Source organism: Trichoderma asperellum, chromosome 7, assembly GCF_020647865.1.
Source record: "Trichoderma asperellum chromosome 7, complete sequence".
Taxonomy (NCBI): Eukaryota; Fungi; Ascomycota; class Sordariomycetes; order Hypocreales; family Hypocreaceae; genus Trichoderma; species Trichoderma asperellum.
Genome location: NC_089421.1, coordinates 2,151,103 through 2,177,612, shown reverse-complemented (window position 1 = coordinate 2,177,612; position 26,510 = coordinate 2,151,103). Strand labels below are relative to the sequence as shown.

Here is a 26,510-nt window from a genome sequence, read left to right as displayed (position 1 = left end):
CGTTCTAAGAGAAACTGTCTGGTATAAATTTCCCCTTGAAATAGCTTTAATTAAGGACTAAATAAATCTTGTACTTTAGAAGTTGAGTTTAGTTTGTTATTAAGTATACAAATGCAAGTAGCCTTGATACTACTAGGTAGTAAATAAAAAAGATCCGCCTGTGCAAGCTGCTACTTCAGCTGTACCAAAGACGTAAAGTGCATGCGTCCACCCCATACAAGATGGGATCATGGCAACCAATGCAGCCAGCAGCGTAAGGGCATGTAATGTCGACGCCGCTGCCACTTGAGGATTGGCTGCTGAAGGTTGGCCGGGGGGCGGTCTCGGGTCCTGGCAGGTGAGGTTGGTGCTGTAAGAGGTGCAGACGGCACCTATGGCTCTGGCTAGGGCGGATATACTGGATGCGGCTGCAGAATCAATCGTCGCCGCGCATGGGTTGGTGGTTGGACTGGGATCCAGCGTGTCACACTGGACAGGAGAGGTGATGTTGAACGCTTGAGCCTCCGCGGTGCCGCAAGTGTCAGACGACGTGGCTGCCTCAAGATCAACTGTCTTTCCAGACTTGCTGACGGTGAATACGGTGGTGAAGTTCTCGCCACGTCTTGGTCCCCCACAAGTATCGTACTGCACGTACCAGGCGAGCGTCCAGACGCCTTCCGGGTACGAAATGGTGTTGACAGCAACGCTGAGCAGATTCGGGTTGCTGGGCGCGGGATTTGTCGAAGCCACATCGCCGAAGCCGGCGCGAGCAGAGCCTGGCGATCTCTTGTCGTTGCCCCCTACACGGCCCATTCGATTGAGGCGGACAGCGGCGGCACGGTCAGAGGCGGATTCTGCACCGCAAAGACGATGGGCATCAGCCAGCTGGGAGCGTACGTCTCGTTGCGAGGGAATAGCAGGTCCACTTCAAAGGGGGCGGCAATGGTATGAGAAGCGCCCTTGTCGCCCATTGCAGTCATCAAGCTGGCCGTCAGCGCGGCCAAGACGAAGCAAGCGTGGTTGGAAGCGCCCATGATGGATGATGAGAACGCTTGAAGGCGAGGGGTTACCCGTACTGGCTAGCTGGTGGCCAAAGGGGGGAAACAAAAGTAAAAGGAGAGAATGATCAGTCTGAGGCGAGAGACCATGGCGAAGGGGAGAAGATGTCGAACTGGCCGTGTCGTTCGAATTGGGCGCGTGCTATCACAAGCGGCGCAAAGGACAAACGGCCCTTCTTAGAATTCTCAGAGGTCTTCGGCCACATCAATACTCGGCGTGAAGAGTGCGGCTTCGCGGGAAACACGGCACGCAGGAACTGGTTGTTGGTTCCCCCCTGTTCGATGCCCTGTTGATCCTCCAATTGCAAACCAGATCCGCTCATTAGCTTCTCACAGATATTCTCATCCTACCCCATAATTAGCTTTATGCCAGTTGAAGCAAGTCAAAGAGAAGGCAATCGACGCATGTCTACTTGTACGTCCACAACCTCCGACAACCCCCTCGTCACCCATTTCGCCTTCCACTGAAACTGCATCACGGTGCAAATCGAGTCCTGTATGTTCAAGATTGTCTGTTGACTCTTTGTATATATATATCTTCAACTTTGTGGAATATACGAATCCAGCAACTTCGTCAAAATTCCAATTCTTATCGCTCATTTTAAATAAACAAAAGGGTATCGTCCAATTAAATACACAAACAAACAATAAATTCCCATGACTCCAGCGCTTTCCAAGTGTATCCGTAAACAAATATTGAGACAGCACACATCCCAAGGGAATCTTATTCTTGAGCCCTCCAAAGACTACGCCGCTGCATCCAGCCCTGCTAGAATAACGACCATGCCTTTAAAACCAGCTCTGACTCGCAATGCCAATGTGCAGTCAACTTCCAAACTGCGCCGCTGCCTCCGACCCTGTCAGATTAACGACCATGTTTGAACAGATGATGCAGATATGGCGTTGCAAAGTGCCAACCGGTAGTCGGTGTATACTGAAGGAAAAGCTGCCCGCTGCCCCCAGCCCTGCCAGGTTAACGGGTATGCCTCCTCAGTCCGACTGGTACTCAAGTTCCTAAATTCTTCCCAAAGCATGTGTACGTGACTCTTATCTTGATGATGACGCCACCAAGCAAGCTTTGCCGTTGTCACCCAAGAACCACAGTTGATATCCCATAGCTCTCCTGGATGACCGCCGTGAATAAACAGCCTCTTCAGTTGCGGGAATAGACTTGGATCTCTGGCCTCGAGGCTGGCGCTTGTTGCCTTTATCTTTACTCTCCCCCTCTAGCTTCCTCTTGTTCTTCTTCTTGCGCGTTTGACGTTGTGAGATTGGCTTCCCTGGATTGCGTTTTGTGTTGTTACGTTGACGCGAGACTGGAGCCTTGGTGATTGCGGGTAAAGAGGCAGATGAAGTGGCAGGCGAAGTGGTGGGTGAAATGGTGGAAGAAACATTTGATGCCCCCAAAATAGCAGGGGCTGGCGAATCTGATGATATCGATGACGATTCAGAAACGCCATTAGGCGCGATTTCGAGCTGATCACCCCCAGCTGCACCCGTCTCTTCATCGGAAAGCTCTGGGCTTAATAGCGGCTCTCGACTTCGACTTCGGTATGTCGAGCCAGTATCTAGCTGAGACTGTGCTCCAAGTGGTTCTTCTAGCTCTGGCTCCATCCCCGGATGGTGCCACGACTTTCGGCCATCCATTTGGTGATACTTTCCGCACGGGCATAGCAAATAGCCCTGCAGCGCTAATGTAGCCCTTTTCCGAAACTCTCGTGCCTCCGCGGTCAGCTCCTTTGTGTGATATTCATCTTCGTAATATATATGTGCTTGTGACTGTGGGTCGTCGAAATGGCTGGGCCATGGTACGAAATCTGGATCATCGTCGGGACTCGGCCATGGTTCAGCGCTGGGATTCCGTGAATGCCTCGTTGAACTGGCTGCGCTCTGTGTCCTGGCCCGTTTCGCGCTGATGCTCGGATTTGGCTCTTCTAGTAGGTCATTGGTTGAAGTGATATCTGCCCTCTTGCGTTTTTCGCGCCGGGGGGTTGGAGGTGACAATGTTGATGCTGATGACGAAGATGCCTCATCGTCGCTAGATATCACAAGACTCGGAGTATCGGTCGGCAGGTCTAGCCTGGCCTTCTTGCGCGGCGAAGAAGGACTTGCGGCGGATCTTCTCTTAGCCATATTTTCAATGGGCAAAGCGACGAAATGACGCGATCGAAGCTCTGCGGTTTTGCTGCTGTTGAGCATGAGACGAGATGTCATCTGTTGCTGGACTGGAGCTAGTGGAACGAGGTTGTCTAAAGTCACGTGATGTCGCGTCAGCGACGAGATGCGGCTCAATATGGAGACGCGACAGCACAGCAAGACGCCCCATGATTGCGACGCAAGCTTCGTTGCCGCTTATTTTTCTGGATTGATGCGCTTCTCATGATAGAGCAAGCGCCATGGCGGCCGTTACAAATTCCGCGCCGCGCGACATTCCATTTGCCACCTTTAGCGCTGCCAACGACGCAGCCGTTCTCCTGTTCGAGCTCATCCAGGCTAAAGCGTCACCGCCAACTCTCATTAGCAGCGGGAATACCATCGGCTATCACATATCACTGCCTTTATCATCTGACATTTCTAGCTCAGATGGTAACAGCTCTGATTCAGCCTCCGAATTTCAAGCCTCACACTCTTCTAAATTGGTGGAATGGAAAATTGGCGCTGGTGCATCGCCAACTTTGGCCGACAAAGAGCTGGGCCTCACCAATCCAGACATTCTTCTCTGCGCTCCAGGCGACACGCCAGCTTCCCACAGAATTCGCAACTACATCAAGGACTTCCATGCATACATCACCTTCCACCCAACTTCAGGTGTTCTTATGCTCCGGAATTTTTGCGATCGACCCATCATCTACGAGCAAGGCGATATGCACGATAATGACTTGACCCTCCGCTTAGATGAATGGGGCAAGGGAATGACATGTGTCCTGCGAAGAGAGCACAATTATATTCGCTTCGGCCCATATCGATTTCTTTTCAAATTCGTGACACAAACCCGACAGAATTTCGATAGATTTACTGCTTATATGAACGGTGTTATCAAGAGTGACTTTCATGGACTGAATCCCTCACGCCTGTTCAACTTCATCCCAATGCCAAGCCCATATCACGAGACTTCATGGAATATTTGGCTTCATCACAAGATCCCAACCACAAACGTCACTACCGGCGTCGACATTCGTACGGGACAGCCGGTTGCTGTCAAGAAGCTGTGGAACAGAGAGACATCCAAGACGCGCCAGTACGTTGTCGAACGGTTGAAAATGGCCCTCCAGAGCAGAGACGCACAAGACAGTGGGATACTTAGAATTATCGATGTCTGGTGTTCTCACCAGACTTCTCCTCCGTGCCTATTTGATGCATCCAACAGCGATATGCTTGACGAGTGCCGGTATACCTTCTATTCGATGCCGCTAGCCGGATATAATTTTTTAGATCTTCCTTGGACAAAGTTAGAGCACGATATACACCTCACATATTTTCATCAGACATTACTGGGTCTCTCTGCGCTGCATGAGCAGGGCCTCATTCACGGGAATATACGGCCTACTTCACTGCTCATATTGGCCAATACAGCGCATACATCGTATACGACTACCAAGGCTCTTTCGACCAAACGGGCTGTCTTGTCTCTCTCCATGAGTCAGGTAGAGAGAAAACCGTACGATATAACTTGTATTTGTATCGCACCTGAAGCTTGGCAGAAAATAAACAGTAGATCAACAACAAAGCTAGATAAGACCAAGCTTGACATCTGGGCACTGGCTACTTCATGGATTTATACTTTCATGCGACCACCAGACAATTTCAAAATCGTAACAGAACGGGACCATCTACAGATGCAAAGACAGGTGCAGTATCGGATTGAACGACTTTCATTTTTGAGGCGCTTTGCTCCTCTTTTGAACAAAATGCTTGCCTGGGAACCAGAATGTCGGCCAAGCGCAGCCGAAGCTCTTGCGAGCAACGCCTGGCAGCCCGTCTGGGATGAGAAGCAGAGGAGGGAGGATAAGAAGAAACAGAAGCGGAAGGCCAAGATGCAATCGGGGGGAGCCAAGAGAGTCAGAGTGCTCTCGCCTGCCACAGAAGATTATAAAATCATTGAGTCGGATTCGAAAAAGGATTGAACAAGCCAGGCGTGGTTCGCTTTGTGACTTCGTAGTCGCCATTTGAGCGCAGAGACCAACTGAACACTTGGTATATGTTCTTACCCGGCATTGCCAAGTGCCTGAGGAAAGGGACGGTCAATGCGTCGTCTTGATAGCCTCTTATCGTCTGCTTCCCGAATTCTCTCCCGTCGTGTGGGGACTGGCAGCCTCGGCTTTCGAGTCTCGATGGCTCAGCCAGAGATGGCGAGACGAGCGTTTTGAAGCCAGCAAGACCGATGTATCTTCTGCTTACATCCTCCTTGCCCGCTTGAGCTCTCTCAACTTCTTATTCTGGCCTATTCCTGCGAGGAAGCTATGATAAAGAGGTTTGTAACAAAGCCCAGCGCATTACATATCGGTATGTAACTCTAACACGCATGCAAAATGTTAGGCCTAACAGCAGTGTATAGAGACAATATCAAAGCAGCAAGGCTACTCCTAGAGTAATGGTGGTGACAGCCATGAGTTGGCTGCGAACAGACGAAAGAATCGTACTTGCCTTCCTGATGCTCTAGCGTCCGGAATAAAAAAAAAAAAAAAGAAATGACAGGCCAGGTAATGAACTCAGCTGCCGGTTCTCCAGCCGTCGAATCAGGTGGGCTCCACCAAACGTGGAATACATGCAGTATAGGTGGCGGAGCAAAGGAAGTTGGCTAGCGATATGTGAGTATCTTTTGTTTGTTGGGCCTATATGTATGTTGTCTCAATCTAGACAAAGCACCAGGATCTGGCATATGGTGGAGAGTGCAAAATATGGCGCTTCCCTTGATATAAACATAAGCTCGTGTCAAGTTGCGGTAATGTTTTACCCATTCATCAGCACACAGGTAGAATTAATTTGACTCATCAACGCCCCTGTGCTCTGCCGATCAAAATGTCTTAATATGCGAAAGATATTATGTATGCTAGTACAAAAGCCAAGGTTAGGCCATTCTTTAAAACGCGATGCTTGTATTGATGACGCTGCCTCTTCCTTGATACACTAACTTTGAGAAGTTTCTCTGTGCCTTTACATGAACTCTTTTGCCTCTCCTTCCAATTTCTTTCACGAATCGCAGAATCCTGCTAACGACCCCCAAAACGGATATGTTCCAAGCCCTTGATTCCTGCAAGTCTGTTGTGATGGACAAGTTGAGCCGCTATTCCTTGAGTCCGTGTTCGATGCCGCAGCTCATGGAGAGGAAACCATGGCCCCAGTTTGAGGCACAATTGTTATGGATACCACCCTCGGTCTGGGAGGCGCCCTGACAGTCAGCGAAGACGTAGTAAGTGCAAATTGGCGTTCCATTGGGATAGGTGGACGAAGCCACGCCCACGCTATTCTGGCCAGTCCAGTCATAGTTGTAACAACTCCAGTCGGCAGGGGGAGTTACGGTAATCATGTAATCAGAACAGCCGCCGTCGGAATAGTAATTGACTTTAATTTCAGCGGCAATAGCCGTCGAGATGATGGATGAGATAATGAAGCTTGAAGAACGCATGGCGCCGGGTGACCAAGTAATGTAATGTTAAGATTGATAATGATGTGTGCTGCAATGATGTTGGGACGGATTAGATTGCGAATTTAGAGGGGAGTAGCATGGTATTTATAGTTGGAATAGCGTGTTTATTCAACCTCTGTTGGGACGCAGTTTGCTTGTGTTGATATAGCTGCCCACAATGAACTACTACTATTGTCAGATCAGCTCTCACAATTCGTATTCTGTTTGATCTAGCGTTGGCTATCACAGATACTAATGCATGTCAGAGCATCTGATACAAGGTGTATTAATCATAGATTGTATTACTCAAGGCCCAATAATAGAGATGCTAATGTAATTTCCCTCAAGCTGCACACTGCTTACTCGAGGCTACCATCTATCAATGTTTTAATGACTAGGTATCATATTAACAAAAGAATTGTCCCGCCTATGATGTCGAACACTATTACTAAAATGAACATGAAGATAGCAACTTTGATTCACTCTTGTGAAAATGACGAGCGCAGCTAACGTGGTTGATCAAAAGACCGCCTGCAGCGGGTATTGCGGAATCCAGTCTATAGGCTATTCATCTGACTTGCTGTTGACGATGCAGTTTTGCGGATCCACTTTGGCCCCCAAACAAGCTCTATACGGGCATTGGAAACTCGTATTGGTCTCAGCGATGTAATGCCTGGCATACTCTTTGACACCTGGACATTGACAGACATAGTAAACTCAAGGCGGAGTAGCCGGATCATCCTCAGCCACCTCCAACTCGTCCAAGTCATCCAAGCCCCCAAGAGCTAGGTCATCAGCCTCATTCTGCACCTCGTTCGGCAACTCATCAACAACAGCATCAGCATCAACATCACCATCACCATCATTATAGTGCTCTGCCTCCTTTGCCGCCGGGTCCTCTTGATTTTCATGATCAGAAATAGGTGAGTCTGGAGTTGGAAGGTCCTCAAATTCCTGATCGTAACCTTCGCGAAACGCAAATGAGTGTTGTTCATCGCCATCAAGATTATGATAGAGGTGTATTCGACTGTAACATTTCTTGCAGGCATCAAAGTCAAGACAGGTTTGGCACTGGTATGAGTAGCCAAAGATAGTCTGTTGGGAGAAAACGTGGTTCTGTTAGCATTGACGCGGTTAGGTTGGGCTGCTTCGAGGGTACTCACATGTAGACAAATGTCGCAAAACGCTGTTTTTGACTTGTATTTTTTACTCTGCTTATTGACACCCCTGCTTCTGCCAGCTGTGGCATTTGTCGAACTGCCATCCGGGTTAGTCTCCAGCGTGTCGATGATCTCGCCTTGAGCACCACAGAGTCTGGCCATCTGTACCGGAGTGAATGTCTCGACTCCCCCCCCCTTCCAATGGTAAACTTGACTGAACGATTGGCTCCGTGGTCGATGAGAAGTTTCACCGTTTGGATGTAATCACGGGGCTCGGACTCCGAGTCGGGGCCAAGGCGAGTCTGCATGCCGCGCGTGGCCCAGCAGAGCAGCGTCCAGCCATCAATATCAGGCCGATCGATGTACTCCTTGTTCTCGCTGTAGGTTGAGCTCCAGGGTATGCATGCGCACTTGAGAGCGGTGTTGTCGTAAGATATCCCCTTGACTGATATGTTCGCATCAGCTCCGTGGGCAGGGAGTTTGGCTACCATTTCTAGGTTCAGCGAGCGGCATGCCACCATCAGCGCGGTCCCCTTGACCTTTGAAATGGCGTCTATCTTGACATCTGGATGGGCGAGGAGCATGTCCACAGCATCGGCAGCGAGCGAGACTCTCGCACTCAGCGACAGGGGCGTCCAGCCCAGTCGATCCTCAGCATTGACATCAGCCCCAGCTCGAATAAGGAGCTTCACGCACTCAGCGTTCTTCGCGGTACAGGCGTTCAAGAGGGGGGTCTTGACCTCGCTGTTGCGCTGCTCCAGATCAAGGCTCGTGCGAAACTCCAGCAGGATCCGGGCAAGCTGTGCGCTGTGGGACGTGACATAGTGCAGCGGCGTGTTGCGAGTCTGCGGATGGGCACAGCGAAGGTCTGCGCCGGCTTCGACCAGGACGCGAATAATCTCGGGGCCGGCAGGGTTCGAGGTTGCAATCGTGATGGCGTTCCAGCCGTTCTTCCCGACGTGGTGCATGTCGGCCTTCCGCTCCACCAGCAGCTTCACCACCGCGGGCTTCTTCAAGTCGACGGCGATGTTGAGCGCGGTGTGGTCCTTGGCGTTGGCCAGCTCAATGTCGGCGCCCGCGTCCAGCAGCATCTGCATCATGGCCACGTCCTGCACCGCAAGCTCGACGAGCGGCTGTCCGTTGGTGGTCAGGTTGTTGAGCTGCGGCTTCCACTTCAGCAACTCGCGGACGACCTCGACATGCCCGTGCTTGATGGCACAATGGAGGGCACTGCGGCCGCGATTGTCGACGGCGTTGACGTCTGCCTCGTGCTCCAGCAGCCAGGTCACGATGGACAGCTCGCCCGCCTCTGCAGCGTAGAGCAGCGGCGTCATGTGTTTGCGGTCGGCCACGTTGACCCGGATTGGGGGCGAGTGCCTGATGAGCACTTCGAGTATTGCAAGCTTGCTCTCGGCTGACAGCGACGCTTCCATCAGCTCCATGAGCAATGGCGGCTGCAGCAGCTCGTGATTGGGATCGGCCCCCTTGTCGAGCAGCAGTTGAACCACGTCCGCGCTCGCTGCCTTGGTGGCTGCGAACCAGAGCGGCGTGTCCAGGTCGTTTGGCCCGCAAATGTTGGGATCTGCACCGTTCTCGAGCAGGATCCGGGCTGTCTTGAGGTGGTTTGCCTCTGCTGCAACGACGAGAGGCGCCCATCGCTCGTTGGGCCTCTCCCCCACGCCCGAGTTTGGGTCAGCTCCCAGTTCCAAAAGACTCTTTGCCATGTGCCAGCAGCCCTCGAGAGCGGCGAAGTAGAGCGGCGTTTCCGGCTCTTGGCTTTCCAGCAGGGAGGCATCTTTGGCTACCAGGGATTTGACGCCGTGGATGTTGCCGTGGGAGGCAGCAGTCTGTATGGCCTTGTATTTGCCGTATCTCTTCACATGGATATTAGCCCCGCGCTCAATCAGCACGTCCATTATCTGAGCGTGGCATAGACGCGCGGCCATGTATAGCGGAGAGGGAAAAAACTGGGGGGTTCCATCTGTAGGATCCGGGTCCAGGTCTATACCGTCATTCAAGAGCAGCGTAGATAATCGGACCATGTTGAGCCAGACTGCTCGCCATAGGAACGACTGCGGCCATGGTATTTTCGAGCTATACGCCGAAGCGGCAGTATCTTTGGAGCCTTGGTCTTGTCTTTTGGAGGCGGAAATCATTTCTTCTGCAATGGACAACGCGACATCCTCATTCCCCTCCCTAATGGCACTGGCCAACGAGTCTATATCTGGAGATTTCGCCGAGGTATTCATCTCTTTGAGGATGGCAACAGATTCCGACTTCAAATTTCTTAGCGCAAGAAGCGTTTCATATGGCGAGTTCAGGGTTCCCGATTCAGGACGGGAGAACGGGTTGCTCATGGCCCAGAATGCCTTTGACCATGCCGCCAATTTGCCGTTGTCAGCCATGAGCCCATCTCTAATGCTTTTTAGGATGTCAGGATTCTCAGAGAGATGATAGGGCAGTGCCTGGATTGCGTAGAACATAAAATCTTGGCCATCCGAGATGAGCGGCGGCGTAATGGCCTTACCAGAAGACTGAACTCGAGACTGACACCGCTTGTTCATGGAGTCCAGACGTAGCTGGATGTTGGGCGCAGTCAAGTAATCGAGTAAAAACATCGTGATGACGTCTGGCGATGTTGATTCTGCCCAAATGTAGCTCAGTTCGTTCTGGAGGTAGGCCCATACATTTTCTCTGATACGCACTTGGCCACTGGAAGACTCTGTTATGCCGCGAAGCCATACCCGAAGTTTTGATAGAGAGTCTCCTATATCCGCATGAGACGGCGTCTGGAAACTCTGAGCTTCACCACGCTTGCAGTGGCACAGCACCATTGCTAGTTCACGGTAGCTTAGGGGTCGTTGTCCCACAAAGAGCCATTTCAGAATCCAGCAAAGGCCGTCCTGGTCCGCAATGTCTCGTAGGGCGTTCCCCAGGACATCAGCTGGTGTAGAGGCCAAAGTTACAGCCTGGAGGTGAGAACAGAACCCCTGTAATGCCTTTGCCGACAGCTCGTGGGGCTAGTTTGTAGTATCCTCTATCAGTCTCAAAATCATGTCCAGATTTTCCTTCTTCATAAGGCGCAGCTCCTCTAGTTTCCGCCTGACTTCAGTGTCGCCGAGTCCGCCGGGACAGAACTTGGAGATCAGGCCGCCGGGGTACTCATCTGCAGGAACCTCGGTCAAGCCATCCTCATGATCGGCAAGGGTCCATGTATCGACTGGGATATCTGGCCAACGGCGCAGCTCATCTAGCAGATCAAGATTAAGCGACCCCCTCGATGTTACCACTACCTTGAATCGCACTTCAGGGAGGCAAAGGCGCTCAGCATGGCCCAGAACGCGTCTCGACTGCTTTTGTCACATTCGTCGATGTTTTGGAGTAGTAGAAGCGCTTTTTCGCCTATAACAGTCCGAGCAAATAGTTCCAAAATTTTGAAGAGATCCATCTCTGTCCATGCGTGTTGAAGCAAAAACTGGTCTTTTATGAGGCCGGGGTTTGGGCCATTTTTCACAATTGCAATGCCAGAAAAGTATGAAACCAAGAGTGAACTGATGACGTCTTTTATCGAGCGACGCGTTGGATCCTGGGCAGAGAAGACAAATGAAATGGGTAAAAACACTCCGTCGCTCCAATGTTGTCTCATTTTGAGCCTCCAGTGGAAGAATATCTGTTCAGCGGCTTCCATCATCCCGTTGTGGTCGTTGCCACGCACATATAGTATACGCGCACCGGTAGATGCCATCCATCTTTCATGCTCAGTGCTCTTAAACACTGGGTGTGAATCAACAAGACATGTTGATGATAACAGGCGAGGTGCCGAAGTTACTGCCAAAAGGGTTTGCCCAAAGGGAATCCAAGACTCGTGAGGGACCCAGGCTTGGTAGGTTAGTTATGCGGCCATAAACACGAGGGGCTTTGCTTACATTTGATGCTGGAACAAATGGTCTTTGGTAAATCCGGAAACGGCTCTTTATCTTTCTGCTTTTGCTCCTGAAGTGTAATTTCGTTTGACACTCCTAATATGGCGGTCCTGGAGTCCAATATCTACTCCAGGATATGAGTAAAAGTCTTGCCGTCACAACACCAGAAGAATGCCCTACATCTGATATCTTCCCTTTTCCGTTCATATCCGCATAGAGACTTATAACTTGGCTTCGCAATGTGATTTTGGAAGCGACGAAAGCGTCTGTTGTTTCCACTATGCACCCTGCAAGACTATTGATTGAAGCAGGTATCAAAGATTGCCACCATGAGGAGTCCCTTTGAGACACGAGATAGTCGAATACTTTAGAATAGAGCAGCTGGGGGCCGTTTGCTCTCTGAAAGCAACCGAAGAAGATCTAATTGTATTCTCTTGTCAGCATCGGTAATTGAGGGAGCAAAGGCAACACAAGGGGTCACTTGTAGCAATGATTCCCAGACTGTGGTAAATGAATTAGACACGTACAAACTGGGCGACGCTCGTAAAAATCCCTGGCCACCGTTGCTCGTTTGCGCCAGCAATGCTGATAGCCTGCATCACAATCAGCGCTTCTAATAGAGAGGACCAGTTCAAGGTACTATGCACATGGATGCTACCTTTTTAACAATCAAGTCTCCAAAATCATAGGCAACAAACACCAGCGCTCTTTTTGAATGCTGCTCCTTGGATTAGCTTGATTGTGTAAATGATATCCGACCATTACCTAGGCAGGGGATTGTAACCAGACCTGTTCGTCATGCTTTAGGAAAAAGAGCAGACTTGAGAGCAATTGTCGGGCAAGGCCATCGATGGCTTGGCTCGTCAATTCACCAGCTAGTAATCTGGCCATGCCACACCGGAAGACAAGTTCTCTTCGTCTGGAAGCCACTGACTCTAAAAGAAGACTTTCCAGAGTGAGCCGTTCTTCTTCTTTACCAACCACCATAACATGAATCACACTGCCAACATTTAGTTTCATTTCAGTCCACTCTAATAAGAGAAAAAAAAAAATCAAGGGAATTACAGCATCCATGGCAAGGCTTACTCGATGTCTGGGGATTTGTCTGTGTCAGACTCTTTTTCTGTAGATGCCAGCAGAGTGGTCAAGGTGAGGCCGTCGCAGGAGTAGCCCTCCACAAGGTTGATGGGAGACTCCAGAGCCGCTGGCTGGTCCTTTGACGAGTCTCCATGGTCCTCCATGATGCAGGGTTAGGGTATGCGATGCAGTCAGCGCGACTGTGTCTGGGCCAGGCCGGCTGTTGCAGTTATTGATATCAAGCATGAGGCATCGCAAGAGGCAGGTTTATCAAAGACACCCAGATATTGGGACTGTCGCTGGCTGGAGGGTCAGTAAAGCCCGGGATTTCACTCGCTGTAGCTCCCCGAACTCGTCTAACTGCTTGATGCCATGTAGCGCGCTTCTTTTTCAACTGCGGGGTCTCGTCCACTAATCGCGGCAATGTGTTCCCTTTGTTGTCTCCCCTGCATGTCGATTACTGGCTTCAAGTCTCGCTGCGATGCAACCCTGGAATCCTTCAGTGCGTGCCTCTGCCTCCATGTTTCACAACCGTCGCGAACCTCAGCTTCGTTATCCGGTCCCAAATGCACGACAAGGATCTGTGCGAATTGGAGCTGCAGAAAGAGCGTCACGCCAACACGTGTGTGACAGGTCATGCAATTCCTTCGGTCGGATTTGTCGGCCTAGCGCTGATGCTGGCAGTGGGTGGTTGTCACTGGTTGATAATATGCGCCGTGTTATCGTACTGTGCTGCCGCCAAAAGCAGGTAAAATCGCATACTCTCTCAACCATTCATTGTCTAATTCGGTCAATAATTCAAATGAACCACCCCTTTAATAGATTTACTTTTCTTTTTTTTGCCTCTGTTGAAATTGCATATCTGCTTAAAATAAACTCACCATAAATCCTGGGAATCATGGATGAAAGCGAAATTTGGCTGAGCGACGAAGACGGAGACTTTGATGAAGACGATGAAGCAGCCTCGGACCCGACATTCTTCAGTCTCGGGCTCACATACCAAGGCCAGCCCGGAGGTAAGAGCAACACAGGTTGTTTCCCATCGGCTGTCAGTCGACAATAACGACTCATTCACAAACAGGCTTTCATGTCCACAACCGCCCCAGACAGCGGCAAAGGAAAGCTGTTTCAGCCTTCCACGGCGGCTCAAAGAAGAGGCCGGCCTTCACCGTCAGCTGCAATGCAAAGCCATCATCCACGGCGAGATGGGCCCGTCGTTGGAGAAGCACGCCACCCTCCTTGTGTACGAGTTCAAGTTCAACTCATACAGAAGGGCGCGCATCAAAGAGGCCGACGTCTTGTTCGAGTTCCACGCCATGAAGGGCCGGGCCGGGGGGCCGTCAGTCCGCCGGGTTGCGCCGTATGGACACCACAAGATGCAAGAAACAATGCAGTCTGAGTCTTCAAAATATGGACTGGAACTCACAGTTGGTCCGAATATTCCGGCTGTCAATGTGGGCTTGACGCTCTCTGGCGAAGCAGCTGTGGACAAGGTCACGAAGCACTACACCGAGGTGACCGGCGATAACCCTCAGTCAGACGACTGGGGAAACTACTTCCAAGCACGCTTCTTCCTGTCCGAGAACAATTCGCAGACCAGCGGTATCCCTGCCAAGCTTTGTGCTTGCATTCTGCTGGAGCGAGACGACGACGAAGACTTCATTTGCGTCCCCTACTTGAAAGTAACACCAAATTTCACAACCATGGTGACCTCTCTGTTCTCCACAAGAGCGCCCGACGACCCAATTATATTTAGTGTGGCCGAGCCTCCTTTCAATGAATTAGACACGATGGTCGACATTGATGTCGATAATCTAGGAGCAACCGACTTGGATCAGTTATGGGACTGCACTGCATGCACCGAGTACGGGCATTCTGTGAAGCAACCCAAATCGAGGAATAGCGAGTGTATTCCAGACAATATCGCGACGGAGAAAACGACCGAGTAGCACAAATAGTGAGGATTATCGCCGCCTCTATTTTTGTCGGCTTAAAGACTTCTTCTCGATGCTGGTCAGCTTATCATATTTATTGACGAGAGTGCATAAAGTTCCCTTGCACTGTATGGGGAAATGCCATTCAACTCCTGCCTAGCCACTTTGCCAGGATTCACCACACCAGGGTATCAAACGTGTGCGTGTATTTGATCCCTGTCATATCACGCAGCCATTCCTGCCACGCATCTACCTGTACCTTAATATTTATTAAACCCCGCTTCCAAGACACCTAATAAATAAACTTAAAGCACCAAACTCTTATCAAAAGAGAAGATTAGGCGGCAGCCGTCCACGCAGCCTCCGATAGTTTTCTTAATATCGAATATTACTCTAGGGTAGAATACATCCAGTTTCTGACTATTTTGGGGTTCAAAGCCTTTTAGAGTGATTTGAGATTGGGTCATTCATTTTCTTCTCTGCGTTTCTAGCCTCCCACCTACGCTGACCTGTAGCACCAGGTCGAGATCTTCCGTTGCGAGTCATGGCAAGCTATCTTGACGACGATAATGTTTCGGATGCGGGCTCTGTCCCCAGCTTGGACAACTTGCAATATGATGAGATACTTGACATTGGATACCCCGAGGACATCGACCGGCATCACGTTGAGGAAAAGAGTGAAGAGTCACAGTTCAGAGAGCAGGCATGGGAACAACAATGGAAAGAAGTTGTGCGATCTCTTGTGTCCGCCGAGGCACGGTGGGACGAATCTGTGCAAGGACAAGGCCGCTTGCTGGAAGAATATAAGAAGAAGGCACTGACAAGCCGAGACGCGAGAGAGAGGACAACGCCTACCTTTCTCCACATCTTAGAAAAGAGGCGAGATACTGACGACTTTGGAAATCTGCCTGGTGACACACAGTTGATGATAATCAGGTATCTACTTGAGCATCAGGATAGTGCCTTGGCCGAAAGTGGCCTCAGCAAACCAAAGGATGACCTCATTCTGCGGGTAGCCATGGAGTTCAACAACACCAAGTTCATTGAATCAGTCATTGATTGTTCGAGTAAGATTCCGGGAAAATTAGACGAGCTACTTAATGCAACGGACCATGATGGAATGAATTGTCTTCACTACGCCTTCAAGGAACAGTTATCAAAAGCTCTAGGAGTCCACCAAGGGATAAAACAGGGTTCGGCCATTTTGGCAGAGCGACCGAATCTACGTACAACTATTAAGACAATCCATGGCTTTGTCAAGGAAGCAAAACCCGAGACAATAGCCTCAAGAGACACTTATGGGAACACACCCATACACTACGCCATGGACTACAATAATTGTCGACTCCAGATTAAGAAATATAGCAACATGGTTCAATATCTCGTTCTAACAGGCGATAAGCTGCTGAAGAAGAACCCAGAACAGCAGTTCAACTCGAATAACGAGTCTCCATACCTGCATTATCTGCGCACGCGAGAGAAATGGCTCAAGCAAACCAAGAGAGCCGGCGCCACAACCGGACCAGCAACTACTTCTTGGGAAAGGAGTGGCAGTCTTACAGGCAAGGAAACCAAAGGGATCATCAAGACGAAAGAAAGCGCCATATATGAGTCCAGAAAGGACAGCAAAGACGACGATTTGACAGGAGAGTATCAGAAAAAATCGCTCCCGCCAAAACCCGGGACAACGAGGACAACAATAGCATCCTCGCCTCCGCCTGAAAAAAGTCGGGCGTCATACCCCATGCCCAACGAAGCTGAAGATGGGACAGGAGCTTCAGATTACCTGTCAAGACAGTCTCGTCGCCCTTCTGTACATGGATCCGAGACCCAAGTCGCTCATACAAGCCCGAATAACCCTATATACATTGAAAACTCAGTTTCCAAGCCCCTTATGCGTAGGCGAACACAAGTTTACGACCAGACTATCGATCCCGCCCAGCCAAAAACTCCGTCTAGTGTGAAATTGGATGGTGAGAAATCCGCGCCAAGCAAGAACGCTCTAGACTCGGATACAGCAGCAAAGAAAATCGGGGAGTTTGTTAAAGTTCATTACATACGCACGAGAACAGACATGGAAGCAAAGGAATTACTTTACGGTAAAGTGGCCTCGGGTAAGTCCACGACCGGCGGTCATCCTAGGAATAGCTTTACACATCTATTTTACTCGACTATCTGGAGCTGGGTCACTCTGTGGTAACTTGGACTTGTACACATCACGGCCATGATTTACTGTTTCTAAAGCTGATGTTATTGCTTCATTAGATAAAAACTTGTACTTTGATGCATCTCACCTCGCTGGAAAAACTGTAGATCAAGTCGTGGACTTGATTGAAAAGCTCTCAAACGCGGGCGGGTTTGAGGATACTCTATCCTATGTCAATTTACCCATCTTGATGACGATTCATGAGAAGGCAAGCGGATCTAAGTCAGACAATAGAGGATACAATTCAAACGAGAAAAGACAACGTGGAGGCGCCCACCAAGAGAATCCCAAGCTGGGACGCAGCGCTCTAATAATTGTATTTGACAAATTGGTGTCAGTGAACATTCGCCACATACCGCGACTGCATGTGGACGATAGAGAAGGTTTACCTCACACTGATGCCGCAATAGAACGTGCTATTCGAGGTCTCAATTCATTTTCCCTCGGTAATACCAGGAGGGAGGCCATTAAGATAGAACCTTGGTATGTTTTATACCTCTCTGCGATTCCAGCGATACCAATCTGTTTCTCAGCCTGGTAACTAACATGACTCTGGTTGTCTAATAGGGATTGGAGAAAGCCAGACCTGAGCATGGACGTTATTTCGTTTGCAGCACCAGATGCTACCCATGTCAACCTTTACTGGAGTGGAAACCAGACGATCCTCAAGGGCTGGGGCTATCCAGACGGCATTCCAGGAGAATTAACACCCGCTAGCAAAGTAAAGAGGGTGACGCTCCATGCATTTCCAGTATGTCCCACGTTCAAATCTAATCCTTGTAATCAGGGAGACATTCGAATCTCAAGAAGATAATCTCATACGACTCAAGGGTTTTGAAAGTCGCGAGAGGATGATGAAAATGATAGAAAGCTTTGAGAATGAGGTTAATGACAGGACAAAAGGAAGAGTCAAGATCGAGAAGAGGATTCACACCGGCACAATTATATCCAATATCAAATCTGATGATGACCTAGACGATTCAGAAATTGGAATATCGGATGGCCCTCCGCAGCAAGTCTGGATTGAGAGAATGGAGGATTTCCGACGCTCTTTGATCTCTGTCCACCGGCTTCTAAACAACAGGCTTAAAATCCCACGCGTCAAGGCATGTATAAGCTATAATCTCAAGCCTCCCACTCCCAGTCTGAGCATACTTGAGTACGGCGCACAGCCACTTACACATCATCCATAGGTCGCGTTAATAGACGACGGTGTCGATCTCTTAAACCTGGACACGTACAACATGGTTCAGGCTACTGGTTTGAGTTATTGCCCCCCCGGATGGGAAAACAGAACATCCGTGGCATCAGTCCACCAACGGTCATGGCACAGTCATGGCTAATATGATTGCGCGCATAAACCCCTGGGTTTCACTCGATGTTATGAAGATCCACGAGAGCACCAACCATAGCCCTGGAAGTAAGACTCGAACAATTTACGCAGAAAGCGCTGCAAGAGCGATTGAAGGAGCCATCATCCGCAAGGCCGACATCATATCCATGTCGTGGACTATCAGAAAATTAGTGAAGAAGGCAGCTGTTGTACCCAACGTCCTAGTTGCCGGGACCGACGACGAGCACAAGAAATCTCCAGAGGAGATGGCCATGAATGCACTCCAAAGAGCAATCGAAAAGGCAAAGTCGCGTAACATCCTAATGTTCTGCTCCGCTGCCGATGATATCCAACTCCTTGGCAGGGAATCTCTTCCTTTCAGCGCAGCATCGGATTGTATTATTTGTATTGGCGCCGCACTGCCCAAAGGGCAAAGGGATCCAACGTCTGAAGACTTCAATACCATAAGCTACTTCTTTCCCGGAAACCAAGTGGCGGAGGCCAGAAACCCTCGGTCATCAAAGCCTGTCGAGTACCATGATGGGTCTTCCGTTTCCACCGCATTGGCCGCGGGACTTGCGTCGCTAATAATCTACTGCACAAATGTTGTCAAAACTTATTATGATGATTCAAGACCATTCACCGATTGGGCGTTGAAACTGCGGAACCACAAGAACATGCGGACTGCATTTGATAACATCAATTATCAGGATTACGAAGACAGAAAGTTTCTGCCTGTCTGGAAGATGTTTGGGGACGTGACAGAGCGCATTAATAATGCTCAAGGGGAGGAAAAGAAGATTTTGGAGTTGGAGACTCTGGTAAGAGCTCTTTGTCATAAACTTGAAGCAGACTAAGGGGAGGGAGCAAGGCTACAACAAGACACTCACATTGCGTGACAAGTGAGTAGACGTGTAAATTAAATGTTTACAAGCATGAATATTTCCAAGGGTCCGGTTAAGGCTACCACTGCATTCTTTCACAATAATATTCTTTCCTCGCTCTTTGAGTACTTACCCTGTGACTCGTTGTCCTGATGAAAAGCGACGTAGCTGTCTAACCTAGGCCTATGACATTCCATTATTATAATAGCATTCATCACTCAATTAACTCGTTCCATTCACGCCCTTGGCCGGTATATATAATATTCGCTCGTTTTTGACCCGCTTCCATATGAACGGCAACGCACGTAATACGCTGCGAAATGGGAATGTCACCTGGCTGTTGGATTACTTAGCCTGCTTCCTCCAGTTCCACAAGTCGTTCAGCAACCCTACTCGTCAGATCACTGCTCCAGACCCCTTCCTGAACGTGTTGGGTTTTGAGCAGGTGCAGAGCTTGCCTTAGAACAACAGGATGCCGACAATGAGCAATAACCGAGAATAAGAGAGGGACAATACCAAGCTCCACATGGAAGAGAGGATTCTCCTTGGTAGCTTTTTCCGCGATTGCTAACGGCGCTTTTTGGACTAATTCTTCAAATTTTTCAACAAATATGTCCTTAATAAGAAGCGCTTCTTCAACTGACTCGCCGCTGACCGTGTCGAGAATCAAGAGCAAGAACTTGGCTTGCGACTCAAGTAAAGCAGGGCCACGTTCCCCAACGCCATTGTGAGTGATATCTCGCTGACGGTCGCTGAACTCATGGAATGAGTCGAGCCAATTTCTTATACAGCCCCTGGCATGTTGTCTTCTTTCGAAATTTCCCAGTATCGATTGCATGCTGTAAATAATTAGGTTGGTCAAAGTGTGCCGGGCGTCGGATAGCGAATTGATGGGTCTTTTTGTTGATGACGGTTCAATACCCACGTTACCCAGAAGAGTCATCGAAAGTTCTGGGATGACATCGCCGATAAGCTGCAGAGAGATTAGGAAATCTTCACATGATAATAGGATCCCAAGCATTACCAATTCTACTTGAATGGCGAGCCTATTGAATGATGTCTCCAAATACCGCAGAGAGGTGCCAATATCAGATTCATATGAAGAAGCTCGACGCGCTCCCTGTTGCTGTAATGCTCGAAGCATTTTGCAGCCGTGTCTAAAGAGACGGATCGCGGCTTCGTGATTACCTTGTAGGATCTGGAAACACTTTATTAGCAAACTGGAGTTCTTTTGGGTTTCTACAGGCATACCTCGATGCAGATGAATATAAAACATGTCATCGGATGTAAATGTGTTAATGACTGTTGATTCCGCTGTAGAAGCTCCTGTATGGCATGGCAAGATTTTGTTGTCGCGTGGCAAACTGGAGCTCAATCACAACCTGCCTGGTAAACAGCTCGTGATACACAGATAATGCAACAAGGGCATGTCTAATAGAGGCTTCAGCATATGCAAGCTGCAAAATTTGTGCGTTCAACCATTCATCTTGGAAAAGTGACGCGAATTGCGTCCTAGATTTCTCAATGAAGAATTCGATTGACCGAATCTTAAGGGGATCGACCTGGATTTTCAAAGGCTGCGCAACTGGGGGTGTTTGAATCGTTTGGTTGGCGATTTCTTTATATCCGTCACAAGCGCGGCCAGTGGAAGTGCCTGGGGATAACTTCAGCATGCCTCGCCAAACCTGGTTGAATGTGAGTTTGGTGATGGGAATACTTACATCGATTGCACGCGGGGCGGCGCTCGTCACATTTGACTTTACGAACTAGAGCCCAAGTTAGTTTCCGCAACCAGTGGAAACACAACTCAACCCGCAAAAAGGGGAGGCGAACTCCTGGATATAATTACATCAGCTATTGTTATCCTAATATATCTGCTGGGAGAGCTATAATAAGGCGCATACTTGCATGTAGAACAACCCGTCCGCACTTTTGGTGCTCTGGTTCTCTTTCGCTCCCCTGGTTTGACGCGCGTCATTACAACCGTGTCAAGCGATTTGGCGAAGGTTTTGTGGTGTCTGCTATAAGTTTTGATGGGAAAAGTGACCAGAAGTTGGAGCCTGGTGGAAAACCCCGCAGCTACCTTTCACTTGTAAAGCGCTAAATATCACTTTGTATTTTAGGAAAGGGATATTTTGCCTATAGAAATGGAATAAATGAAACCAGTTAAAAACTGTGCATGATGTTCCTATCATGTAATGTCATGGCTTGTTTGTTTGCTTTCCTCCGACCAGCTTACCTTCTCTACCCCACTTCTCACTCTCTATAAGAGGAAATTTGTGGAGTAACGGCGACAGGGATGTCAGATAGTGAAGGCTGGTCTGTGGAGATGCCCGTACGAGCCGACCAATCGCCATAGATTTAGCGTGCGACGCTTGTTTTACTTCCAAGCCTAACATGCATTAATTGAACTTTGGTTTGGAGGAGGCCTAATTTGAAGATAAATACTAAATAAAGCAGACTCCCAGACTCGAATAATGTTTACTTCCTAACATTCTCCCAACTATCAATAACATTCATTTTCCCTGGTTAACGGCCTCCTCTCTATCAGTTCGAGAACTTTCTGGCTGATACGTTCCTTTGAGATATATACAACTCTTCAACATGGAGATATGCAAAGCAATAACAACTCCTGGCACTATGTGGTCATTCTGCCCTTTAATAGCACCTTCAATTCTTTTCATTTTTTTGTTTACCTTGACTTTAATCACTCACGTTGGACAAGCCATTTACTATCGAAAGCCGTACAACTGGATTATCATCATGTCCGCTCTATGGCAGACACTGACATATATCTTCCGCACTCTAAGTATTCAGAATCCTGCAAGCTATGGTGACTACGCTGCTTGGTTCATTTTGATCTTGATCGAATATAACCAATCAGCAAATCTTGGACGGCCTGCATATTTACATGGGCGGAGTTGGCCTTCAACTCGGGTTTATTCTTATTTTTAGCACATATGCACCACGATTCTTCCTCGAAACACGACATAATCCAAGTGCAAGAGAAGTCCTCCCCCTGTTTTACGCTCAAACCTTGGCCCTAGCTATGATTGTCGTAAGTGCTCATTTATTATATACCAGGGTACACAAACACTGACTTGGTAATTTTTGCAGCTCCGCATTATTTTCCGCATATGCGAGTACTCCCAGGGTCTGGACAGCAAGATCCCCATGCATGAGGCATACCAATACTGTCTAGACTCGCTACCTATGTTAATTGCACTCGTGATCTATAATGTGGTGCATCCAGGTCGCATTATGCAAGGACAAGCTGGAGAAATGCCTTCAGTCCGGCAATTGAGAAAGCAGAAAAAGCAAGGAGTATATTTGGTAGAGATGCCTTTGGTGTCACAACCCGACTCTACTTTCAAATTCTAGGAATATAATATCTTGGTTACACCAACATAGGGTTTCTTTCATATAATAGATTTAAAAAGCTTTTCTACATTTATGAAAGCAATTTAATGAAATTCCTTTTCTATAACTAGGCTACTTTCTTAAAGTTCACTAATAAATACTTCGCTTAATTTTATGTTTAAATAATGGGTTTAAGCAATTAGTAGTTTTTGCTAAAACATATCTTGTCAATGTTTATGCTCTATAGTGAATACACTATTGTAGTATTGTAAACATTCAATTTATGGGTACCCAGATGTTATTGGCCCAAGGTTTATTCAAGTCACATGTCTGCTTGACCAATATTTGTCCCATCTTTTCATTTATGCGGTCCAGCATATATAGCAATATATCGCCAATACATTCTAATACCAGTTTAAGATTCTAGGTACATTTATAAATTACTTGTGGTATATATTTATAAATGGAGTCCGCTATATGGCAATATAAACGCGGTTTGCTACAGTTATGTACATAACCAGCTTCCTCTTTTCATTCAATAGCTTTCAAGTTTTGGTGCCCGGACACAGTGCGTACTACTTTCATATGCACATGATACTTAATCAATGTTTTGCTGTACCTCATAGTTCGGATATATATTTTACCTATTCCGGTTTGTGCCATACGTTTAACTTAAGAATGCAACTAAGTAAGCACTTCTTATTATCCCTCAAGCTTAGCATAATTCATTATGGAATTATAGAACGATAGAATACCGTTAATTCAAACTCTAAGGATAACTAAAACTTCGTGTACGCGCATGTAACGTGCATGGTTCGTCCACTAACTTGTGTAAAGAGCATTGTTACTAACTAACTGCTTGCCGTTCCTGCCACGTGATTATCTACCTCGCCGCAGATCAAGGACAACTGCCTAACTCGCTTGCATTTCATATCCAACCCCGCACAATCCTTGTGTGATAAATCGTCGCGATAAATCGTCGCACCTCAGAAAGCAAGGAACTCGTCTATCCTAACCTTAACATTAGCACGATACGTCAAACATAGTCTATGATCAAGTTGAGATCGCCCAGCCATTCTGAGCCTAGATCATGGGGATAGTGTTGTCAATGGATCTGATTGGAAGAGGGTACAGTAGTGCTCTAGCTATTACTATTTTCACGATTTTGATCTATTGCTTCGTTTTGGGACGATCTGCACGATCAACTGCAAAGCCTGAAGGCAAAAGCACAAGTGCGCCAGGGCAAACTAATACTTTCAGGGCTAGCGGCGTACCGGCCGACTGGGACCGCCAAAAGTTACAATCTTTCTTAAAGGATCAAGAGGGTATCACAGACGCTGTGATTGAGTCATTTGCATATGAGAATAACGGCAGTTCTCAGGTGGCTACAGTTACATTTGGAAATGCACCCTCTCGGCTCCAACGTGGTCACGGTTGGCCCATTCTGATATCAGAGGAGTTTAACACCAAGTCTAACCGCAAACAATACCTAACAGTTGACAAAGATTTTTATGGTATGACTGCGCTTTACACTCTGCTTTCACAAGATCATAAGATAGAGTAAGTTCGTCGATTATTGAACATAACCTCAGCTAACTCATAGAGTGTCATTGCGTTATCTGGTCTCGGAGGACATGCCTTTGGGTCATTTAAGGAGAGGGGCGGAAGCTATATGTGGCTACGTGATTCTCTCCTGCACGATCTCACTTCGGAAACCAACGGTGCGCCGATGGCTTGAGTCATGATCTATGGCTATGAGTCGACTGTTACTGGGAGCAAGAGCATGCAGAACTTAGAAGATTTTGCTACCAAGTTCAACGCTAGTCTGCAAACACTAGCGAATGCTACAATAATCCGGCCCATTATCCTTATTGGCTATAGTCTTGGAGGGCTAATCATCAAACAGGTAAGCTGCTCTTCACTGCATATACTCTTCTTCCTGATATTGATATATGCGATAGGCCTTGGTATTATTATCACAATCGAAAAAAGAAGACGACCAGAAACTTATCCGTGCTATATATGGGGTTGTTTTCTTCGGAACCCTACATCATGGCATGGATATCAGCTTGCTTATCCCCATGGCTGAAGACGGACCGAACCATTCTCTAATAAAGTCTCTTAGCTCTTATAACTCACAGATACTTACCAACCAACATTGAGACTTTGTTAATGCCTTAGGTGGTGAGGGTAATGCAGAAGTCTTTTGCTTCTATGAAACTCTTCAGTCACCAATAGCGCAGCAAGTAGGATTTTCTTTCTTTTTCTTTCTTTTTTTTTTTTTTTTTTTTTTTTGATTTGATTCAATAACAAAAGTAATTGGAACTAGGATCAATTTGGCAAGTGGGAGATGACTGGGCCTGATGCAATTCTTGTTACAAAACCTTCGGCTATACATTGTCGTCCTTGGGAAGATGGCGCAGAGCACATCTGCGCCCTTGATCGTACGCATTCAGAAATGGTTAAGTTTAAACCTAACGACTCTGATTATAAGGACATTGTGAAAGAAAAAATCAAGGGTCTTTCTAGACGGGCTTTTACAGTGCGGGATAGGTTGCAAAGTTCCAAATCAACATGTACGTAATGGATAATGGGGAAATGACTTTTACTAAGGATGACCCAGTTCTGGTCCCATACAGCCAAAACCCAGATTTCGTAGCAAGATCTGACATCCTGAACAACATCAAGGAGCAATTTGGCCTGGGCCAACATAAAGGACCTGTTCAATCGCGCGGAAGAGTATCACTGTATGGTCTTGGTGGCGTTGGGTATGCTTTTATTTTTTTTTTTTTTTTGTAGAAATGTATGTATACTCTCTAACACATGGCAGGAAGACGCAAATTGCATTAGCCTACGCCTACTGGCTTTGAGAGACACAACCAGATATTGCCATATTCTGGGTTTATGCTAGCAATGCAGATCGCTTCCGTGAGTCGTATACTTCTATTGCTAAAAAATACAATATACCTGGACATGATGAAATAAAGGCCGATATCTTGTTGCTTGTTAAAAATTGGCTTCAGGAATAAATTAAAATGCCATGGCTGATGGTAATCGATAACGCCGACGATGTAGAGCTTTTCTTCCCCGGTCGATAAAAAAGAGGCATTTTAAGCAGGAGTGAGCAAGCAGCTCAAGCAAACAGCGAACTCGCTTGTTACATACCAGAATGTAACTATGGAACAATCCTTATTACAACCAGGAACAAGCAAGTCGGTATCAAGCTGTGCCAAGGAAAACCCCCTGTTGAGGTTATCAATATGACCGATACTGAAGCATATAATCTTATGCAGAGCATACTGAATGACTGGCAAATCTCTGCAGATAAGGCGTCTCTTCTGACATCTAGACTTGAAAATTTGCCACTTGCCCTTGCATAAGCAGCTTTGTTTATTTAAGGGAATGATATATCTATTAATGATTATGTCTAACTCCTAGACGAGAGCGACTTTGCATTCGTTGGCCAGCTTAGCGAGCCATTTGAAATGGTGGGAAGAGACTCTGAAACCCCGCATGCAGTTACAGCAACCTGGATTATTTCTTTCGAGCAGATTAAGCGGCAATAACTATTAGCGAGCGATATCCTTTCGTTCCTGAGCCTCTTCCATTTCCAGGCGATTCTAAAAGACTTTGTGGAGGACTATTATTAACGAAGAAACCTAAAGCAGATAGAAAACAGCTCACCAGTAATGCTTATAAAGGCATTGGGTACTCTTAAAGCCTTCTGCTTTGTCTCAGAGGGAAATGACAAAAGCATGACTATGCACCGGCTAGTGCAGCTAGTAACGCGCAAATGGCTTGTTAATAAAGGCCGAATGGCTAAGTTCGCCGAGCATGCTATTAAAACAATGGCAGCTACTTACCCATATGGAACATTCGAAACCCATTAAATATACATCAGATATCTTCCTCATGTAAATTCTGTACTAAGACAAGGTGAAAGTCATTTAGAGAACAAGGATACAGCCAA

The 26,510-nt window shown here is 47.8% G+C and overlaps 14 protein-coding genes across 14 annotated transcripts; 6 read left to right on the top strand and 8 right to left on the bottom strand.

The window, feature by feature from the left end:
• Positions 1–132: 132 nt before the first annotated feature.
• On the bottom strand, positions 133–792 carry TrAFT101_011422 (uncharacterized protein; the record flags this gene model as incomplete). The annotated part of the gene is made up of 1 exon (XM_066129256.1): positions 133–792. The coding sequence occupies one exon, from the start codon at positions 790–792 to the stop codon at positions 133–135; it is 660 nt and encodes a 219-aa protein (XP_065985388.1).
• A 313-nt stretch (positions 793–1,105) lies between these two features.
• On the bottom strand, positions 1,106–1,360 carry TrAFT101_011421 (uncharacterized protein; the record flags this gene model as incomplete). The annotated part of the gene is made up of 1 exon (XM_066129255.1): positions 1,106–1,360. The coding sequence occupies one exon, from the start codon at positions 1,358–1,360 to the stop codon at positions 1,106–1,108; it is 255 nt and encodes an 84-aa protein (XP_065985387.1).
• Positions 1,361–2,084: 724 nt separating this feature from the next.
• Positions 2,085–3,236, bottom strand: TrAFT101_011420 (uncharacterized protein; the record flags this gene model as incomplete). Its single annotated transcript, XM_024898633.2, has 1 exon — positions 2,085–3,236. One exon carries the CDS (start codon positions 3,234–3,236, stop codon positions 2,085–2,087), a length of 1,152 nt encoding a protein of 383 aa, XP_024758157.2.
• Positions 3,237–3,384: 148 nt separating this feature from the next.
• TrAFT101_011419 (uncharacterized protein) lies at positions 3,385–6,038 on the top strand. Its single transcript, XM_024903599.2, has 2 exons — positions 3,385–5,540; positions 5,593–6,038. Exon 1 carries the CDS (start codon positions 3,434–3,436, stop codon positions 5,159–5,161), a length of 1,728 nt encoding a protein of 575 aa, XP_024758158.1. The 5' UTR covers positions 3,385–3,433; the 3' UTR covers positions 5,162–5,540; positions 5,593–6,038.
• Positions 6,039–6,321: 283 nt separating this feature from the next.
• On the bottom strand, positions 6,322–6,663 carry TrAFT101_011418 (uncharacterized protein; the record flags this gene model as incomplete). Its single annotated transcript, XM_024898758.2, has 1 exon — positions 6,322–6,663. The coding sequence occupies one exon, from the start codon at positions 6,661–6,663 to the stop codon at positions 6,322–6,324; it is 342 nt and encodes a 113-aa protein (XP_024758159.2).
• Positions 6,664–7,448: 785 nt separating this feature from the next.
• On the bottom strand, positions 7,449–10,657 carry TrAFT101_011417 (uncharacterized protein; the record flags this gene model as incomplete). The annotated part of the gene is made up of 2 exons (XM_066129254.1): positions 7,449–7,758; positions 7,827–10,657. 2 exons carry the CDS (start codon positions 10,655–10,657, stop codon positions 7,449–7,451), a joined length of 3,141 nt encoding a protein of 1,046 aa, XP_065985386.1.
• Positions 10,658–11,112: 455 nt separating this feature from the next.
• TrAFT101_011416 (uncharacterized protein) lies at positions 11,113–12,987 on the bottom strand (the record flags this gene model as incomplete). Its single annotated transcript, XM_066129253.1, has 7 exons — positions 11,113–11,702; positions 11,750–11,870; positions 11,927–12,166; positions 12,274–12,339; positions 12,405–12,464; positions 12,536–12,746; positions 12,833–12,987. The coding sequence occupies 7 exons, from the start codon at positions 12,985–12,987 to the stop codon at positions 11,113–11,115; spliced, it is 1,443 nt and encodes a 480-aa protein (XP_065985385.1).
• Positions 12,988–14,028: 1,041 nt separating this feature from the next.
• On the top strand, positions 14,029–14,772 carry TrAFT101_011415 (uncharacterized protein; the record flags this gene model as incomplete). The annotated part of the gene is made up of 1 exon (XM_024904284.2): positions 14,029–14,772. One exon carries the CDS (start codon positions 14,029–14,031, stop codon positions 14,770–14,772), a length of 744 nt encoding a protein of 247 aa, XP_024758161.2.
• Positions 14,773–15,301: 529 nt separating this feature from the next.
• Positions 15,302–18,156, top strand: TrAFT101_011414 (uncharacterized protein; the record flags this gene model as incomplete). Its single annotated transcript, XM_066129252.1, has 4 exons — positions 15,302–16,871; positions 17,023–17,446; positions 17,531–17,714; positions 17,794–18,156. The coding sequence occupies 4 exons, from the start codon at positions 15,302–15,304 to the stop codon at positions 18,154–18,156; spliced, it is 2,541 nt and encodes an 846-aa protein (XP_065985384.1).
• Positions 18,157–18,298: 142 nt separating this feature from the next.
• TrAFT101_011413 (uncharacterized protein) lies at positions 18,299–19,153 on the top strand (the record flags this gene model as incomplete). Its single annotated transcript, XM_066129251.1, has 1 exon — positions 18,299–19,153. One exon carries the CDS (start codon positions 18,299–18,301, stop codon positions 19,151–19,153), a length of 855 nt encoding a protein of 284 aa, XP_065985383.1.
• Positions 19,154–19,191: 38 nt separating this feature from the next.
• On the bottom strand, positions 19,192–20,324 carry TrAFT101_011412 (uncharacterized protein; the record flags this gene model as incomplete). The annotated part of the gene is made up of 2 exons (XM_024906193.2): positions 19,192–20,153; positions 20,205–20,324. 2 exons carry the CDS (start codon positions 20,322–20,324, stop codon positions 19,530–19,532), a joined length of 744 nt encoding a protein of 247 aa, XP_024758163.2. The 3' UTR covers positions 19,192–19,529.
• A 151-nt stretch (positions 20,325–20,475) lies between these two features.
• Positions 20,476–20,853, bottom strand: TrAFT101_011411 (uncharacterized protein; the record flags this gene model as incomplete). Its single annotated transcript, XM_066129250.1, has 1 exon — positions 20,476–20,853. One exon carries the CDS (start codon positions 20,851–20,853, stop codon positions 20,476–20,478), a length of 378 nt encoding a protein of 125 aa, XP_065985382.1.
• An 830-nt stretch (positions 20,854–21,683) lies between these two features.
• TrAFT101_011410 (uncharacterized protein) lies at positions 21,684–22,502 on the top strand. Its single transcript, XM_066129249.1, has 2 exons — positions 21,684–22,238; positions 22,298–22,502. Exon 1 carries the CDS (start codon positions 21,785–21,787, stop codon positions 22,133–22,135), a length of 351 nt encoding a protein of 116 aa, XP_065985381.1. The 5' UTR covers positions 21,684–21,784; the 3' UTR covers positions 22,136–22,238; positions 22,298–22,502.
• Positions 22,230–25,410, top strand: TrAFT101_011409 (uncharacterized protein; the record flags this gene model as incomplete). Its single annotated transcript, XM_066129248.1, has 8 exons — positions 22,230–22,238; positions 22,298–22,433; positions 23,083–23,108; positions 24,144–24,261; positions 24,337–24,446; positions 24,870–25,116; positions 25,164–25,308; positions 25,371–25,410. The coding sequence occupies 8 exons, from the start codon at positions 22,230–22,232 to the stop codon at positions 25,408–25,410; spliced, it is 831 nt and encodes a 276-aa protein (XP_065985380.1).
• Positions 25,411–26,510: the final 1,100 nt, after the last annotated feature.

Bases quoted from the DNA above. Each gene is read 5' to 3' on its own strand.
- TrAFT101_011410 (XM_066129249.1), top strand. From the start codon at position 21,785: ATGGAGATATGCAAAGCAATAACAACTCCTGGCACTATGTGGTCATTC.
- TrAFT101_011419 (XM_024903599.2), top strand. From the start codon at position 3,434: ATGGCGGCCGTTACAAATTCCGCGCCGCGCGACATTCCATTTGCCACC.